At 46.2% G+C, this 19854-nt stretch overlaps 1 protein-coding gene and 1 long non-coding RNA gene across 2 annotated transcripts; both read left to right on the forward strand.

The window, feature by feature from the left end:
* Positions 1–7585: 7585 nt before the first annotated feature.
* LOC118082980 (beta-defensin C7) lies at positions 7586–10729 on the forward strand. The gene is made up of 3 exons (XM_035110891.2): positions 7586–7684; positions 9390–9469; positions 10584–10729. Exons 1-3 carry the CDS (start codon positions 7635–7637, stop codon positions 10727–10729), a joined length of 276 nt encoding a protein of 91 aa, XP_034966782.2. The 5' UTR covers positions 7586–7634.
* Positions 10730–14807: 4078 nt separating this feature from the next.
* On the forward strand, positions 14808–16701 carry LOC148686458 (uncharacterized). The gene is made up of 2 exons (XR_015949237.1): positions 14808–14984; positions 16242–16701. It is a non-coding gene; the product is annotated as an uncharacterized LOC148686458 (long non-coding RNA).
* The last annotated feature ends 3153 nt before the right edge of the window (positions 16702–19854 follow it).

A 19854-nucleotide genomic window follows, 5' to 3' on the forward strand; every position in this document is an offset into this window, starting at 1 on the left:
GATCCCCGTATGGGACAGCTGTATATTCCTGCATGGCAGGGGTTTGGGCTAGATAATCCGCAGGGTCCCTTCCAACTTTTCAATTCTATGATTCCTCACTGCTACCGCCTAGCAAACGGCACTGAACTTACATTCATATAGACATAAGAAGACTTGGCTGGATCGCGCCAACGGCCAAACTAGTCCAGCATCCTGTTCTCACAGTGGCTGTGCGAAATCCGCAAATCCAAGCACAAGAGCCCTCTCCCCTCCAGCAACTGGTGTTCAGAAACATTGATGCCTCCAACCGTGGAAGCAGAGCTCAACCATAATAGCTGGTAGCCCTCTAGTCCTCTTTAAAAAGTCATCCATGTGGGTGGCCTCATGTGGCAGGGAGTTCCATAGTTTAATGATGCACAGCATGAAGAAGCAAAGTGTTTTGAATGGTGCATACGCGGGACTGGGGAATTATATTCTCTGTGTGAGAAGTACCACTGATGGTCAGATGATGATTCAATTAAATTTGCATTTAATTGAATCCGTAGATCTCAGGGCAGTTCACAACATAAAATTGTAATAGATGGAGTAGAATAGACGGAACAGTATGTTCGTATGTCTTAAGGAAATGTTCCCCAGCATGGCACCCATGGGTGCAAAGACACCCAAGGAACTCTCTCCCATGGCACCCGTGTGGCTCTGTACTCCGTCTCCACCCCAATACCACTGGTGCTGGCAGTGGAGGTGGGTGACATCTTTGGGGTATCTTCTCAAGATGTCCCAATTTTTAAAAAAACAATAATGAAATGAACATTACATTTATTTGAAACAGCGAGTACCTGGAGATGGCTTGTGTGGTCAACAAACGGCCGATTCGAAGTGAACCATCCTCGGAGAAGAAAACAATGGAACATTCCAGATCTCTCACATGACCTGCTTCAGCCAATAGGGACACAGGACTTTAATTCTTGGGTCCGCTGGTGTGTTGGCTCCTTTCCACCGGGAGACCAATGGACTTTGTAGGTTATGTATGCTGATTATTATTATTTCACCCACCGCTACTCCCGTCTTGTTGGCCAAGCTGTTGACCTCATCTATGTTGATACATTTGTTCCAGTTCCTCAGAGATCACAGGTGACCCTCCAGCCATGAGGTTCCGTAATCTGTTGATCGTTGCCATTTTGGGTGCCTTCCTAGTCTCTTTAGGTAAGAGGAACAAGCTGGCTCGCTTATCACATGGGATCCCTCCTGAGACTTGATGGCCAGACCATGTTTGGTGGATTCCATGCCCTTCCCTCTGAAAATAAGAATGGGGAGGGGGATTCTTGGCAGCTCACCCAAAGGGAGACACCTGTGCAACTCTCATGCTCCACATAATGCTTCCATGTGGCCTGTTTCTTGAGCATTCGTCCACCCTGCTTGTGGGGAGGCCAGGCGACACCAGCTATTTCATGAGCATTCATCCTGATTTACTTGCAAGGAGGTCACGGGCCTGCATCAAAAACCAGTATTATCCCCACAGTGGTACCTTGGTTCTCAAACTTAATCCATTCTGGAAGTCTGTTCCAAAACCAAGGCGCGTTTTCGCATAGAAAGTAATGCAAAACGGATTAATCCATTCCACACTTTTAAAAACAACTCCTGAAACAGCAATTTAACATGGATTTTACTATCTAATGAGACCATTGATCCATAAAATGAAAGCAATAAACAATTTGCTGCAGTCACTGAACTGGGTTCCACACAGTCAAAAAAGCCACACACAAAAAACGCAAAATAAATAGCAAAAACAGATAGACCTCGCCGCAACACTCAAAACGGAGCATGTTCGGCTTCCGAAAAAAGTTCACAAACCAGAACACTTACTTCCAGGTTTGCACTGTTTGGGTTCTAAGATGTTTGAGTACCAAGACGTTTGAGAACCAAGGTACCACTGTTCCTCCCAGCACATTTTCACTTCACTTTCCTTATCCCAAAAAGCCTTCCTTTCAGGAGAGCGGGTTTCCCAATCATCTATAACTGTGCAACCTGAATTTGCCACTGTGCGACTTAAGCCCACCCCAAAATAGTGACAATGTGAGAGAACCCAGGGACACTCAACTGGCACGGTTGTGTCGAGTTCTCTGCTGCACTCATCTATAAGACCCTCTCCACATCATAATTATTATTTACTATTTAATTTTATTAGTCGCTTTTTTGCCATGGCAGCTTAGAGCAACTTACAAAATGACTTACAGAACAACAAAACATTTGTGCATCAAAACTGGGGGGGGGGGGTTTAATATACAGTAAAACATGGCACCCATTCTAAAAGGCTACAGACAGTTAAAAGCCAAAGGGCATGGTTTAAAAAAGAAGTTTTTTTGCCTGGTCCTGAAGATATATAACAATGGCCCCAGGCGAGCCTTCCTGGGGAGAGCATTCCACCAGCAGGAAGAAAAAGCCTGTTCTCATGTTGCTAACTTCTGGACCTCACATGGAGGGGGCAGAAGAAGAAGGGCCTCAGATGATGATTGCAGGGTTCAGGTCGGTTCATATGCACTTTGAATTGGGCCCAGAAACTATTTGGCAACCAGTGTGGTCAGGATAGGATTGGTGTTATAGATCAGACCTTCTTGCCCCAGGTTGCGAAATTCTGCACCTGTCAAAGTTTCCAAACTGTCTTCCAGGGCAGCTCTTCGTATAATGAGTTGCAGTAATCTAACCTAGAGGACTGTGCCTGTCCAAATAGAGGCACAAGTATATTTAATGCATAGAATGCCAAGCGGGGACATCCCTGCCATAATAATAATAATAATAATAATAATAATAATAATAATAATAATAATAATTTGTACCCCACCCATCTGGCTGTGTTTCCCAGCTACTCTGGGCGGCTTCCAACAAAGATTAAAACTACATTAAAACATCAGTCATTAAAAACTTGCCTAAACAGGGCTGCCTTCAGGTGTCTTCTAAACATCAGATACCGTAGTTGTTTATCTCTTTGACATCTGACGGGAGTGTGTTCCAGCCCCGACCATCCTTGTTCATATGGCACAAGGACAGAGGAGGCTGCCTTATACTAAGTCAGACCTTTGGTCCAACTTAGCACAGTGTTGTCTACATCACTCGTCTTCAGCTGGTGGATTATTATTATTATTATTATTATTATTATTATTATTATTATTATAGGTCTCAGGGCGGTTCACATAAAAGATCACAACATACATAATCAGAATAAAAACAACAAACCAATAACACCCTCCCCCCAGAAAAGAGCGACATTTTAAAAGGGCATAGGATGTCAAACAGATCAACCAAAGGCGTCGTTAAGAAGAAACGTTTTTGCCTGGCGCCTAAAGGTAACTTCATGATCCCTGGAATAGCTCAGTCGGTAGAGCGTGAGACTCTTAATCTCAGGGTTGTGGGTTCGAACCCCATGTTGGGCAAAAGATTCCTGCATTGCAGGAGGTTGGACTAGATGACCCTGGTAGTCCCTTCCAACAGTACAGTTCTATGATTCTATGATATACTGTAATGAAGGCACCAGGCGAACTTCCCTGGGGAGAGCATTCCACAAATGGGGAGAAACTACAGAGAAGGCCCCGTTCTTTTGTTGCCACCCTCCGGACCTCGCAAGGAGGAGGCACACAAAGGAGGGTCTCAGATGATGATCTCAGTGTCCGGGTAGGTTCATATGGAAAGAGGCAGTCCTTGAGGTATTGCAGTCCTGAGCTGTTTAAGGCTTACTAGCCGGACCCACAGCCTGATCCAAGGTGGGTAGCCACAGGAACACTACCATGCAAATATCTCTGGTGAACATTTAATAAATGGGTCCCCCAATGCAGGTTTTGGTTAAAGTTGTGTTCTGGGTCTGAAATGATGGCCAACCATCATTTCAGATGGGGGTCTTTCCGAACCCTACCCAGAGATGCCATGTCCCCTACCTGGGACCTTTGACATGCAAAGCAGGAGCTCTGCCATTAGGATACAGACCCTCCCCCATCCTAATTGCATCATTTTCCTTTGCTAAGGAGCCGGTTTGAACTTATTCGTCAGGCGCTGCTGGCGGAGAGCGGGGAAATGCCGAGGCAATCGGTGCTTCTACGATGAAATTGAGATCAGCACGTGCTACCACACGAAAATAAAATGTTGCCGGGAGAAGGACTGAGAGGCGGCGGTGCCGAGACTGTGACGGATGACCTGGGAACCTGGGCGAGAGTGTCCTGAGCGACCCGACGCCTGAAGTCTGCATGCTCTTTTTTAGGAAAGTGGTTTCTTCCAGCTCAACAATTCCACTGTGAAACGGAGAGGAAATCAGGACCGCTGCGTGACTGTGCGCATTTATGCACCCTCTGGCATTGTCTTTCTTTCCTCTTTTTTCCTTTTAAAGCACTCGCAGCTTTTCCAACCCATGGTGTCAAGCTGTAGTGCCAATCCCTCATTGCAAAAACAAATCATAGATTTATATAAGAAATAAATGATTCTTTTTTATATAATAATTTAAAAAATGAGACCTGTGTTGTTATAGGTGGCCAAGAATTGTGGGCAGGCACCTGGGTAGGGTGACTCAGAACATTGTTCTGGACTCCCCACTTCTCTGAGGACTAAGACATTTCAGAGTCAGCAACACTTAGCCCGGTTGGGCTTGATTTGGACGGAAAGCTCACTGGAAATTGGAGTGCTTTTCTTGCAATCCTTGGGTTTTACAGCATGAGTGCATCTTATGCGGGGGTTCAGCTCTGAGAATTCCACATATGCACAGAAGTCACATATACCCAAATCCTCAGAACCATAGATCATAGAATCATAGAGTTGGAAGAGACCACAAGGGCCATCCAGTTCAACCCCCTGGAATGCAGGAAACACCATCAAAGCATTCCTGACAGATGGCTGTCAAGCCTCTGCTTAAAGACCTCCAAAGAAGGACACTCCACCACACTCCTTGGCAGCAAGTTCCACTGTCGAACAGCTCTCCACACCCATGGTCAGTGGGAGAGAGAGAGAGAGTCCATAGTACAGTGGAGCCTATGTTTTTGAGCATCTTGGAAGCCAAACGATTTGGAATCCAAACGCCAAAAACCCGGAAGTAATTGCTTCCATATTCGAATGTGCCTCAGAAGCCGAACAGCTTCCGAGGCACATTTCTCTATTTTTTCCCAATGGATTTTGCCAACCACCCATTGATCCTTGGTTTTCGAACGTTTCAGAAGTCAAACGGTCTTCCAGAACGGACTACGTTCAAAAACCAAGGTTCCACTGTATCCCTGAAGCCAGAGTGCTGAGCAGACCTTGTCCCCCAAGCAAGGAGGAAAGCTTAAAACCTAGGCACTAGGTAACCCAGCTCCTGCCAACCTAGCAGTTCGAAAGAACACCAGTGCAAGTAGATAAATAGGTACCGCTCCGGTATACCTGAATCTGGTTTGCCAGAAGCAGCTTAGTCATGCTGTCCACATGACCCGGAAGCTGTCTGCAGACAAACGCCGGCTACCTTGGCCAGTAAAGTGAGATGAGCGCCGCAACCCCAGAGTCGTCTGTGACTGAACCTAACGGTCAGGGGTCCCTTCACCTTTACCTTTAACCCAAGTGAATGAGGTGCAAAAAGAGATTTTTAAGCTCTCTGCCTTGCTTGGGCATTAAGGTACACTCAACGCACCAGTTCTGGGAAGCTAGCGGTGCTTATGCAAGTTCTCACAGCCAGTAGGAAGAAGCTTTTGATGCCTCAGAGGCTCTGTGTGTTGAATTCTAAAGCTCAACTTGAAGAAAGCAAGCCTCAGCTTCAGGATCTGTCCTTCCAGTGAGCACTCAGGGCTGATTTCCTTAAGAACAGATAGGTTCTATCTATGTTCTTGCACATTTGGAAATCTCATAAACTGTCAGGGGTACCACAAGGTACCCATTTCACAGTAGGAAACTGACAACACTCAGAATGTAAACTGCCTCCAGCAAGCAAAATACTTATACCCCCTCCAAAAAACGAAAACAAAACGCACGCACACACACACACACACACACACACAATGCCGGCAAAGGAACAAAACAGGTAATATCTCCCAAATGAACAATAAGCAAACCTTTAAAAAGCAAATAACATTGTCTTACTGCACTGGCACATGAATAGGGAAGCTTGTGGTGCTATGAAATGATCCCATATGTTTGGGAGGCAGTGATATCATGCTTGACATTGGACTGAGCAAATACCACGTGAAGGTACCTATGTTCTAAAGCAAGTACTGTACAGTACTTTTGATATTACATTAGACTACCAAATCCTGCCGCCATAGGTGCTTTAAAAATAAGGCACACGTGCTGATGTGAGTCACGATATGAGTCATGTTGCCTAGTTTTAATTTACTGAGCTGTAAACCTGTTGGAAGTGTGCATTGGCTCTGTTTGAAATCCAAACTGGGATGCTTCACAGTGTTTTTATATTTCCCTGAGTTGGGTGGCAATGTTAACAAGGCACCCTGAGTCAGAGGAGCACTCTCACTCCCCAAAACTCTTGTGTTGCTCTGCTGACTCAGTCAAAGAAGCACACAAAATGCTGCAGACTCCTTTGTGTTGTTAAAAGAGAAACCAAGCGGACACATTTTAATGGACAGGTTTAGCTTTTAAACAGAAGGAATTATTTTACCAGTTTATTCAGTCACGGTGCTTTGGGGAAAGTAGAATACTGATGAAATTGTTGGTTTCACAAGCTTGCCTATTGCTATTTTGCAAGTTCTGCCTCTCCAGAGCAGGGTGCTTAGAAGAATGGATCAGAAAACACTTCAAGTCACAACAAGCAGAGCAACTACTTTAATTGTTTTATTTTTATGCTGGGGGTGGGCTCCTTGTTCTTTTTGAGTTTGCATTTGTGCTGAGTTTTAGTTCTAGAGAACTTACAATGTTTAGAGCACAGTGTTGTCACTCTTCATTCCTTCCTTCTGTGGCAGTGAAAAGTTCCTTTTAATTCTTGGTTTTGTAATGTCCTTAACTTCCCCACCCCACCCCAAGAGCAACCTTAAATAGACTCCTGGCGCTATAACCTATTTGTCTTCAGTGTGAAGTTTTCTTTCCCAGGAAACGTCATCCCAGCAATTTTCTGATTGATTTCCCATAAGAAACTCAGAGAGGTTAAGTGATTCCTGTTTTCCCATCCCAAATCTGTAAAGACTGCCTTCCATCTGAAATTTGGCAGGATTCATGTCCTCAGACCATGGCAGCAAATTTCATCCATTCTCACCAAATACAAATAAAAAATAAAAAGAGATGCCTGAAAATTTTATCCACTTCTGTCAAAAAAGTCCCCCATAATAGTAAATGGTGGGAAACAGAGCTTTGTTTTTAACAAAGCTGCTTCAGACCCAAAACATGAGTTGAATCAGGCAGACAACAGAGCGACTTGGAACAAATTAAGCTGTTTCCCAAAGTAACATATACAAACCAAATTGGTGGTCGGTGCACACCCCTAAAACTTGTTCTAGACCTTAAAAACTAAAGACCAGTTGAAAAGTCAGGTCTCCTTTTCTGCCAATTGAAAAGGAGTCACAAACATATGCAACCTGATTGGCTAATATCACTCTAGAATGAAGCAGTCTTGAAACAAGAGGCTGCTAGACAAACAATGGCCTTGCTTTTCCAGCCTATGGGGAAAGAGAATTTCATTCTCTTATGTCATACTAGGTGTTCCAAGCATGAGGTGGTTAGAACCGCAGTGCGAGCAAAGCACCACAGGGCGTCGAGGGTAAGAACTGTCTGATGGCTGTTTCGTTGTCTGGTAGTTAATAGTATTTGTGATAGAACCTGTGTGTTGAAATGTAGAAATGATCTGTGTGGATCTTCCCCCAACACTGGCCCTTTCATCAACCATAAAAACTAGAGAGGGCCAAAGCTTTGGGTTGTGTTGCCTGTTCTTGAGGGTGTGTTGAGTGGCATTAACAAATTACGGTTACTCTAGTCACTGAGCCCACTTTCTGTGATGATCAAGAACCAGTAATTACCTTGTGGATTTTTGGAAGAACTGCACCTCAGGGGGGTGTTTTTCTCTTTTATCTGTGGAGACAGACAAAATAACAATCAGACCAACACCACTGGCGGTCAGAGGCGGTTTTAGGGTAGCACGAAGGGTTCATCCGCACTGAGGGCCACAGGGGGCACTACAACAATGGAGAATGGAGTGAGAGAGATGGGGGAGAAAACAATTTTTAACACCACACAGGGCACTGCTGGAATTTGACAGCCCAATGTCTGCCAATGGTCCTTGGTTGTCTTTCTGTAAAACTCTTGATGAATGAAGAATGTATTGGATTTATTTGACCTTCTTTTATACTATTTTTTCATGGTTGCTTCTGCTGCTACTAAAATTTCTTAACCACCTGAGCGGCAGGCCTTGGGCTCTCACATTTCAGTGGTGCCCTGTGTAACACCAAAATTTTCCTCCCTCCCCCCCCAGTCACCTCTCACCTTCCATTCTACATCATAATTATGCCCCCCCCCCCGAGGCTCTGTGCCCAGTGTGACCGAACTGGTCACATTCCTCTAAATTCCTCTGTCCAGCCTTTACCATAAGGTCCCATTGTGGGTCATATCAATGCAAAAAAGAAAACATGAAGACCAGTTAAACCAATTTACAATTGACAGAATAAGGTGCACCCAGTTTATTTGCAGTGTTAGCTATATAAAGCATGGTGTATGATATCTCGCTAGATTTGTGACTTTGAATTCTCAGAAAGTTCACAGCAATGGAGACTTGCATATTGGACTAGGAAACCAAAATAGTCATAAAATAAGATATGCCTTTATAGAAACCTTTTGGCTTCTGCTCTCATCAGGAATTTGAAGCTGTTAAGTGTATAAGACACGGAGGAGAAGGGGCTGTTTTTGAACAAGGAGGATGGAGAAATGTCCTCTGAAGGCGACACCTGCAAGAGTGCTCTGAAACCCTGTTGAAAGTTATGCGTTGCTTTCCAAACCAAAGCCACTAGATGCTTTTCAACAGAGCTAAACCTGTACCCTATCATGGTGAACATATATCTCTGTCCACCGTTGGTGGGAAACATTTGGATTGTTCATTAGAGACAGAGGTTGACTGGATGTGGGGAGAGGGCTGGTGGGGAGAAGGAAGGAAATAAGAAAAGAGGCAAAAAGGGGGAAGAAAGGGCACAATCCACCCCCAAAAAAGGTTCCATCTCTTTCCCTACATATATACTTTAACTTTCCCCTGTTTCAATTTCTGGATTTATAAGAGGGTGCTTGATTTTGACTGGGAAAAGGCAGGAGATGGAGAGAGGAAGATTCATCTGGCATTTATTTGACACTACCTAGTTGTTTATTTACTGACCCCCTTCCCCTTTTGCATAGTTGCTACTGCTAGCGGTTCATTTTATGGCACAGAAAAGGTTTACCGCTGCCCCAACTCCTTTTATTTCACCTTCCTAGTTACCCTGGAGAGTGACCCAGCCTGACCCAGCCATGAGGAGTTTCCACCTCCTGGTTGCCCTATTCCTTGCAGTGCTTCTGGTGAGCCCAGGTAAGATGCACAGAGATGGAAGTCACTAGCAAAATGCCTCTCTAGCTTATAAGTTACCTAAGGTAGACTCGGAAATCACAATTTAACGCAACAGGCTCAAGGTAATATGTGCTTTCAAATATTAAGCTTTGGTTTCAAATTCCAAAACAGAATGAGGCTTAATAAATCTATGCAGCAGGGAGTCCTTCCTTAGATTGGCACTTCAGGGTTCAGGATCCTGGCATGGTCCTGCCAAATATTGGTGGAGAAATCCATCAAGCTTCTCTTTTACACTTCCTTGCTCAAACTGAAGAGTGGCGGGTTAAGGACAAGCCATTCTGTGTAGTCCCTGCACCTCCTTCCTTTGATCAGCTGCCCTCCTGGTACAGCAAATTAGGAAGAGGCGCTTGATCCTTCCAGATTCTTGGATTTGAGCCCAGCAACAACACCTGACAAGAGAGTATTGGAAAGTGGAAAGGAGATCTCTCTGCAAATCATTCTTGAAACATCTGACTGTGGTGTTTTTCCCCTGATTTGGTAAATTGCATATGGAGTTTTTATTATCTGCTTATTTGATTTCTTACTCACCCTTTGCCCTAAGGTCCCAGGGTGAGTTAAAGCAACAGTGCATACAGTGGTAAGAACACATACAACCGTTCCACCTGGAATGGTTTGGCGTATTTCATCATTGTAATAGAACAATGCAAAAGCGGTGGGTCACACAAAAAGAGAATGCCATAATTGTCAAAGGATAAAGCAATGCATGGTCATCACAGGTCGAAAGAGAGGCAGTGTGGGCTAGCAGTTAGAGTGTCAGGCTAGGACCTGGGAAACCTGGGTTCAAATCTCCACTTGGCCATGAAGCTCCCAAGGCGATCTTGAGCCAGTCACAGAAGATGGTAGACAGACCTCTTTGAGAAAGGTCCCACACTTCTGAGGGGGGCAAAACTAGCACACAAAAAAAAGCCCCACCTGTGGATTTTAACAGTTGAGAAGGTCAGTGGGTCTCCCGTTTATAGAAGCAGCCTATCTCCAAATGCCAGATGTTGAGGATGAATAACCGAGAAGGCGTAGCCTGCCTGACCCAGCAAGCCTGCCTTCAAGACATTATGTTCTCTGCTTCCTTCTTGCACAGGAAATGGGGAGCGTGAGCCCCGCTATGTGAGCCACTGTCTCCGGAGAGGAGGGATCTGTCGATATGATGACTGCAGTGAGGGCGAGGAGCAGATCGGCACCTGCTACCACCACACCATGATCTGTTGCCGGGATGAAGTGGTTTAGTGGGGAGAGGCAAACTGAAGAGATCCCCCCAAAAAGAGAGGGTTCCTCTGCTCCCTTTTTCCAGTTATGAATTAACCTTGCCAAATGTTACACACACACCCTCCTAATTAAAATGTATTTTCTCTCTCTTGCATTTCTGTTTGCTACTCTCTGACAGTGGTTTGCACTTCAATCACCCTTGTTGTTCTAAAATGTTCAGGGACCAGCAGTGAGCTGGCTGCTTGAGAAGTAGAAACGGGGGAAAACAACCACCTTGGAATAAACCCTTCCACCACCCCATCCCCAAAATCATAAAACTTTGTGTTTTGGAGATGGCTGGTGAGTTTGTTGTTGTTGCTACCGTGTTGATTTGTTAACAAACAAACGATATTGCATACATTACGAGAAGAAAGAAGGCAAACAATAAATATATTAAGCCATAAAGAGTCACAGCCTAGGAGGACCATAGTGCAAAAATTAAGCACAGCTCCAAAGGGATAATAAAGTATTAGTTCAATCAAAGATTCCCTTTACAAATAATCAAGATTTATATAAGTATTCTCCACCTGTGAGTCGCAGCATCGTTGAGAATAAATCTTCTATATAGTCTTAAATGAGCCAGACATTTGTATATTGATGGCATTTGTATATAAGTGACCACATGCCTCAATATCTGTATAATATTTTTTTAATGCCATATATTCAAAAAAATGTCACTCGAGCTCTGCCCTTTAGATACTTTCGGTTTGTGAGATATCTTTTCAAGAAGGGCAAGCTATTATTCATTAACTGCTCTTCCACTAAAGCTCCCAGCACAGGTTTCAACATTGCAATGCAATGGTTGGCATTCACCTGTCTCAAGAGACAATGAAGGAGTGCACCTTTGGGGGTGAAGTCAAACTGTTGGAAGGTAGCAGCACCTGCTGTAGTTGTAGAGACAGATATGGGAGAGACATGTTTTGTTGCAGCCGGGGGCAGACGAAGATGTCCAGTTTTGCTGCTGCAGGTACACCATGGCATTTCTTCTCTCTGCATTCCTCCCAGCGGTCTTTCCTCTTCTGGTCACTGCTGTGGATACACAACCTGACTGTCTATCTACAGGCACTGTGGTCTTCTGCAAGCGATTCCCACAGGGCAGGGTTAATGATGCCAGCCTTCATGTCATGCTTGCAGACATCTTTGCAATGCAGAATTGGTCTCCAAATGGGCCTGGTGCCTCAAGCCAGCTCCCTGTACAGCCCATGGGTCCTACATCCTACTTATGAGTAAATACAAAGTTACTCTTTTAAAAAATAGCTTAGATGTGAAAGGGCTTAAGAACAACCAGAAAAGGAGAAAAGTGGTTGCAAAAGTCACTCAACATCTCCCATCCTTTCTGCTGCTCAGGGAAGAGTGAAACAAGAGGAACACCTGCCCAAACAGTTGGAAATCACTACTATTAATAATAATTATATTTATTTATTTGTTTGTTTGTTTGTTTGTTTGTTTGTTTATACCCTCCCATCTGGCTGGGTTTCCCCAGCCACTCTGGGCAGCTTCCAACAGAAAAATAAAATAATCGATTAAACATTAAACATGTCCTCTAAAAGTCTAGTAGTTATTTTTCTTTTTGACATCTGCTGGGAGGGAGTTCCACAGGGCGGGCGCCACTACTGAGAAGGCCCTCTGTCTGGTTCCCTGCAACCTCACCTCTCGCAATGAGGGAACCGCCAGAAGGCCCTCGGTGCTGGAGCTCAGTGTCCGGGCAGAACGATGGGGGTGGAGACGCTCCTTCAAGTATACTGGACCGAGGCCATTTAGGGCTTTAAAGGTCAGCACCAATACTTTGAATTGTGCTCGGAAACGTACTGGGAGCCAATGTAGGTCTTTCAAGACCGGTGTTATGTGGTCTCAGCGGCCGCTCCCAGTCACCAGTCTAGCTGCCGCATTCTGGATTAGTTGTAGTTTCCGGGTCACCTTCAAAGGTAGCCCCACATAGAGCGCATTGCAGTAGTCCAAGCGGGAGATAACCAGAGCATGCACCACTCTGGTGAGACAGTCTGCAGGCAGGTAGGGTCTCAGCCTGCGTACCAGATGAGTTTATGGACAACTCCAAACATCCTTTTTATTCCACATTCATGATGATTTGTGCTCACAATGCTATTGGGGCAGTCGCAAGTGATTCCCGCTTTCAATACTCTGGGTGCCTGCCAAAGTTTTGGAGCAGCCGCTCTGCTCGCAGAATCATAGAATCCTTATCAGTGCACAATCCAATAACTTCCTGCTGAAATCCCGATCTTTTTAATACCACAAATGCTCTGGTTTAATTTCATCCCCCTTTTGTTGCGCTGTAGCTCCTTTGGACATTGATAACCAGGCAGCATCGGGGAAGCATCACAGAACGAACGAAAACAGGATAGATCCAGCAAAGGTGCACTGATTGTACAGCCAGCTCAAGACATTTTGCTGCCTGAGGCAGAGGCAAGATAGCATCCTCCCTCAAGGTGCATATTGAAGCCAACTGGACTAGTGGTTAAATCTTACTCCAATACAGGTCAAAGGGTGGGACCTTCCACTGCACTAGCAGGCTAGTGTAGGCTGTCTGAGAAAACTGCTTCACTCTGCCTCATCATAGGGCCGGCCCTGACAGAGGGTGCCAAGAGCATGTTTCAGAATGCACTGTTATAGAAAATTATAAGGGGGGGAAGTATCAGGACACCATTATTAGTGAACAGAGAGGGGTGACCGAATTTGACAGCTGCAATACTCAGAATCCTGTTCAACGCCATCTTCCCCATCTCCGCTCCGCTTCAAAGACCCTAAACCCCTCCCGCTTGGACTCAACCCTGCCTTAAGGAAGGCTTAAGGATCAGCATATGCACTCATTTCCACATGACTAGCAACCCAGGTGGCGCTGTGGTTAAACCACTGAGCCTAGGGCTTGCTGATCAGAAGGTCGGCGGTTCGAATCCCTGTGACGGGGTGAGCTCCCGTTGCTTGTTCCCAGCTCCTGCCAACCTAGCAGTTCGAAAGCACGTCAAAATGCAAGTAGATAAATAGGAACCGCTACAGCGGGAAGGTAAACGGCGTTTCCATGTGCTGCTCTGGTTCGCTAGAAGTGGCTTTGGCATGCTGGCCACATGACCTGGAAGCTATACGCTGGCTCCCTCGGCCAATAATGCGAGATGAGCGCGCAACCCCAGAGTCGGTCACGACTGGACCTAATGGTCAGGGGTCCCTTTACCTTTACCTAGCAACTTGGGAGCCATAATTCCCCATCAATGGTATCTCATTCACAATGGAAGACTCCTCTGAACAAAAGACAGTGATCAACCCTTATGAAAATGTTAATTTCTCTTTGTGTTTAGGAATTCACACCTGGGAGGGGTGATAGGAGGACTAGGAGAGGTGTCAAAAGTGCTCAGATTTCTACCTCGAACCCTCCTTTTTTGTGAGGTATTGATTACATAGCTGTGATGTAGGAATGATGTATTGGGGGCGTTTCTTGGTGATGGGAAAACTGATAAAAGTGGAGGTTCTCTTTTGTTCTGGGTTCCTTCCTTGTTCTCCTGCGTGAGGGGAAGGACCCTGTTGCAACAGCAAATAAAGGCTTTGCTTCTCAAACTTCTCTGGTTGGCCTCTGTTATATATTCTCCGACCGATGGAGAACCCAATAAGGCTCTTGTGTACCCCATAAGGGAATAAGAGCAGATTTTTGCTTAGAGCAGCACCTACCACAAAACACCAGTTTGTGGTGACCCTCTCTTCCAACATAAAGATTATCCTGAAGCAGACAGGCCACCTTAGGCCAGGTTTTGGTTCTGCGGCTTTTGAGACGCAGTTTGCCCCATTTCCTGGATACAATTGAAACCTGATGTAAAGGGAGAATAATTTCTCCCAGGCTCCCAGCCACAGGAACAAAGTGATCTCTGGCTATTGAAAGTGTCACCAAACACTTGGGCATCAGCCAGCCAGGTGGCTGCTGTTTGAAGCTAAGCTTTTGCCAGCCTTTCTCCAGAGTTTGAGGAATCCCCCCACCCACTCAGGGTCAAAATGACCCAGAAGGAGGGAGGAGCAGGGAAACAAGAGAACTTTTTCATCGATACTGCTCCTTCCCTCTCTCTCTCTCTCAAACACACACACAGCTTCTGGTAAGCATTTCTTAGTGAACCCAGACACCTGTTACTTTGGATTTCTCCCATGTCAGACGGCTGGGTTGCCATCGCAATGCAGACATCTGTATTCTTGCTGCTGCTGCTGCTTCATCATCATACCTCCATCACTCTGGCTGCTCCAGGTGAGATCTTCCAAAATGTCCTGGAGAGGTGACATAAATCAGGCTAAGACCAATCCTCTGAGCAGGGACATAGCAAGGGAGTGTGATGGGGGTGGGCCGACCCGGGTGCCACCCTGGGGGGTGTGACACTCAGTGTGTTCCTCCCTGGCCCGCCCCTTGCCTCCACCTGCACATGCACAGTCCGTACGGGCTGGCGCTGGCGCACGGCGGCCTCACGGGCTGCAGCTCTCGCACGGCACCCCGTTACAGGCCGCCATGCGCCAGCGGTGATCCGTTGGGCCACCGCACATCAGCAGCGCCCCTTGCAGACTGCACACGTGCGGCATCCCATGCGTGCGCACTCCGTACAGACTGCGCTTCTGCGGCACCCTGTGCGGAGTGCGCACGTGCGGGATGCCTCCGTATGGGGTGCCGCACAGGTGCCGCACCCGGTACCAGCTGGGCTAGGAACGCCACTGCCTCTAAGGATGTGCGATTGACACGTGTGATGCATATGTGCAGCTTTTGATTCCCTATCCCTCTGTGAGTGCATTCACACTTACGTTGATGGGAGGTGATAAAGCGGTCCCGTCTTTGACACTGGATAGGAACATAGTCACATGGGAAGCCCTGTGAGAGCCAGTGTGATGTAGTGGTTAAGAGTGGTAGACTCGCAATCTGGGGAGCCGGGTTTGTGTCTCTGCTCCTCCACATGCAGCTGCTGGGTGACCTTGGGCTAGTCACACTTCTCTGAAGTCTCTCAGCCCCACCCACCTCACAGGGTGTCTGTTGTGGGGGAGGAAGGGAAAGGAGAACGTTGGCCGCTTTGAGACTCCTTTGGGTAGTGATAAAGAGGGATATCAAATACAAACTCTTCTCTTCTTCTTCTTCTGTGCTCTCCTCTAGTGCTTTTTCTGTTGCAGAGCTAGCATATGCCTTATTCTGTGTCAGGCTATTGGACCAGTACTGGCTCTCTGACTGGCGATTCGGTCTCCTAGATCAGTTGAAGAATGCAATTTCCGTTGTGTGCCTGGACCCCATGAACGGTCTTAATGAATGGATTATGATGAAGTTATCCATGCATCTCGAAAAGTAGGCTATTGTCTACATTATCCACCCACCCCACGCAAACCTTGAAGAATCTTCATGGCTTTTTCTGCAACAGACCAATACAGCTGCTTTTCTGGAATTCACTTCGCCCTTCTAGTAAGTCATTCTGAGCGGCCGGCATGGGCTGTTGTTTCCTAAACTGGCGAGCCTCTTTCTTCTTCCCTGCAGGGATAATTCAAGACGGAAAGCCAGGCTGCGACTCTCTGCACCATAACTGCAGAATGGGATACTGCTCTGAGAATGAAATCCCAAGCGGCGGGTTTTGTTTCAAACCGGTAATTATATGCTGCAGAAGTTTGCCTAAGAAATACAAGAGCTCTGAGGAAACACAGGAAGTGGCTCCTTTTGGAGACGTTCTGCGCAATCTCTTCTAATCGGTAGCATGCGGCACTTCCCAAATTGTATCTCCAACCTGCACAAGATGTTACAGATGGGAAAGCATGACAATTTGTTTCCTTTGACGAGTGTTCCTTTTGACCAGTCATGGAAGTTAAATATGAGCCCTGCTGGATCAGGCCAACCAGGTACCTAGGGGAAACCCACAGGCAGGACGTGACTGGGAAGAGTTGCTGTGACCACTAGGCCTGCACTGTTTCGATTTCTTTGAATAAAGAGTTAACTTCACTGACACCTTGTGACTTATTGATGACCTGCTCCGGGCTCCAGCTCCTAACACCTGGTGATCCATTCACCATTTGCAGGGTGGGCACCTGATGCCAGGTGATTTATTAGGTGGGCAGCAAAGAGTATTCTTACAAACGTTGGGTGCCTGCCGCTCTCTTTGCTGAGCAGTAGCAAGAGCCAAGGGAGTCCCAGGCACCCACAAAGGGTCTGTGTCCCTTTGGAGAATGGAAGACAAGGCGGAGACTGTAATGCTTTAAGAAATATGGTTTATTCACTTACAGTATTTGCACCTTCAATCTGCATGGAGGGAGTCCAGATCTTACAGCAAGGCAACAGCACAGGAATCTTTCTGCCTGCCTGCCCAAGATGGATCTCAGTTCTTCTTCCTCCCAGCAACCTTTGCCCCCACCCTCCAGGAGTTCCCCTGGCAACCTTCCAAATCCCCAGTCTCTGTTCACACCTGGGGTAAGAGGGAAGGCGTTCTCTTGTACATTGTTAATGTCCTTCCATTGTTCTTCTAATAGCAGTAGCTCAGCCCGGTTGTTTTGCATGAGCTAGCCCAGGATTTCCTTTGCAGCTTGCACTCTCTCCCTTCATATCACAAATAACCCAAATCCTAGCATTTATTGCAGCATCTCACGATTTGATAAAGGGGATGAACTGAAGCTAGGAATTGTATTGCAGTTATTTAGCAGTTACAAAGAATGGTGTGCAATTGTAATTGTATTGTATTTAAGTTACTGCAAAGAATGTTTCTGCAAGTAAAGCTTTAAAACTTAATTTTTTGGGATAATAATTTATCTTTGACACAAAGGGTCAGATCAGAGAGAGAACTTCCACTGGGTGCATCTACAAACTGCCCCCTAGAGGAGACGGCGGCCCTTCAAAGAAGGCCTCTGGATCAAAGGTTTTGGAGGGTGGACTGCAAACAATGTTATTCATTGTTACTGTATATTTATCTCCCACCTTTCCTCCAAGGAGTTCAAGGTGGCAAACGACAACCCTGTTAGGTAGGGTCAGCTGAGAGACAGTGAGTAGCTCAAGCTAACCCAGTGAGCTTCATGGCTCATTCGGTATTTGTTATACACCGCCCTGGGGTATTTTGATAAAGGGCAATATTATAAATTGAATAAATTATTAATAATAATAATAATTGAACCTTGGCCTCCCAGGTCCTAGTCCCAACACTCCCCAACTGTCTCTTGATGAAGTGCAGTTGACAATCAGATTGAAAGCAATTTCACGGTGGACACAAACATAGGGCTGCCATATGTCTGGACACTTCTGGGAATCGAGCTGCAAAATGATGGATTTTTGCTGAATTAGAAAACCCAGATGTATGGCAAGTAGGGGAAGAAGAAGAAGAAGAAGAAGAAGAAGAAGAAGAAGAAGAAGAAGAAGAAGAAGAAGAAGAAGAAGAAGAAGAAGAAGAAGAAGAAGATTTTAAAATCCAAACAAAAGGTCAACTACTTTGCCCAAGGGAAAATAAAAAGCTCAACAACTTTGTCCAGATTTTCACTTTTGGGAATATGTCAACACGAAGCGTGTTCTGAAGCCCTTAACTCATCCTGCTAAGAGTCAGGCAAAATAGCTCAGCTGGGGGCGAGTGGGGATCATAGAATCGTAAAGTTGGAAGGCACCCCCAAGGGTCATCTAGTCCAGCCCCGTGCAATGCAGAAAGCTCAACTAAAGCAACCAAGACAGAATGACCAATGGACTCTTGGAAGAAGTCCTGCCCCATTGCGTGTCGACGTCACAGGACATCCCCCCAATAAATCACACATCACACAGAAATTTAAGTTTAAGGTTTTTGGCATTATTTTGGCCACAACCTTATTCAAAATACAGCCAAATGTGAGTGGTTGCTTAGGCATTGGTTCATCCATCTGTCCCCCGCCCTGGGACAGATCTGACATCCCTAGCCGTCTAGGGAAGTCAGTAGGTAAACACCCCCTGAGAGAGGATGGAGCCGTGTGTCAGGCCTTTCACCTCTCTCCGAATGTTCCCCGGGGCTCTTGCTTTTGCATGGCCCTAGCCCCTTGCGGGGGTACAGACGAGAGCTCGTCGAGCCCCAGGATTCCTTTAACGGAATACCCCTATAAGCAGCAGCAATTTTGAGGGGTATGCCCAGCCTTTCCATACCCCTCCACCAACCAATTTTTTAACCAATGCCTAACCGCCAACCTTACAAGTTGTGACGATTTGCTACGCAGTAGGCAAAAACCAAATGGCACACCCAATCAGCCAAATGGACAAAATTCCTACCAGGCCCCTGCCCCAAAGCAGGCGACCCCATGACAGGCATAGCAATGTTAGAAGCAAAAGGCCCTTAAAGAGGTTGGGCGGGCGGGAGATCCGTTGCACTGGCAAAAGTGAAACTAAAAGCTGCACACAAAGAATTTATACCCGCTATCACTATCAATCATTAACTTGCAACATGACCCCCCACACACACACACAAATTGTCCAATCGCCCTGTGGCCATTAGACTATTCTGCCCAGCAACCCCAGGGGATGTCCTATTAACCCCTACCGCAAGGCGTGCTCTCAATGAATAGAGAACCCGATTTGCCAATTTAGCCTGTGGTTTGCGGAGTTCCGCCTTCTCTCCCTGCCAAGGGGAACCTGTCCCTTCACCTCCCATTTCTCTGTTTTGTTGCTTTAATAAACTGTTGCCACCTTGCCTGCCAGTGGGCTGCTGATATGGGAAGCAGGAGTGGGTGGGGGGGTTATCTTCGGGTAGGTACTATACCTTTGTAAGGCAAATACAGACTTTAGTAGCTGGAGACCAACAGCTATCAACAAACAGCTTATGCAACAAACACACATCTAGGGCCAGATGCGATCAGTGTCCTCAGTTGCCATCTCCTGCCAGACAGGAGACTGGGAGAAAAGTCTAGTCACAGCTACACCATACATTTAAAGCACACAGCTCCCTGGGAACTGTAGTTTGTTAAGGGTGCTGGGAATTGCAGCTTTGTTCTGCTGATTGGTTCCCAGGATTCGTTGGGGGAAGCCCTGTGTTTTACATCCATGGTGCGGCTGTGATCTCTTGTCTGGAAATTCCACAAAACTGGAGCAGGGAATTCATTGGTTAGAGGGAATCCCTGGTTGGCGGGGTTCAGCTTCATCACACACCCACACACCTCCACCAGCA

This window comes from Zootoca vivipara, chromosome 3 (assembly GCF_965207765.1).
Source record: "Zootoca vivipara chromosome 3, rZooViv2.hap1.1, whole genome shotgun sequence".
NCBI lineage: Eukaryota > Metazoa > Chordata > Lepidosauria > Squamata > Lacertidae > Zootoca > Zootoca vivipara.

What these genes read in the sequence shown, in the direction of transcription:
- LOC118082980 (XM_035110891.2), top strand. Translation starts at nt 7,635, where the DNA reads ATGAGGTGGTTAGAACCGCAGTGCGAGCAAAGCACCACAGGGCGTCGA. An exon ending in AGCACCACAGGGCGTCGAGG is followed by an intron (nt 7,685 to 9,389) that starts GTAAGAACTGTC and finishes GTTACCCTGGAG; the next exon opens with AGTGACCCAGCCTGACCCAG. An exon ending in AGTGCTTCTGGTGAGCCCAG is followed by an intron (nt 9,470 to 10,583) that starts GTAAGATGCACA and finishes CTTCTTGCACAG; the next exon opens with GAAATGGGGAGCGTGAGCCC.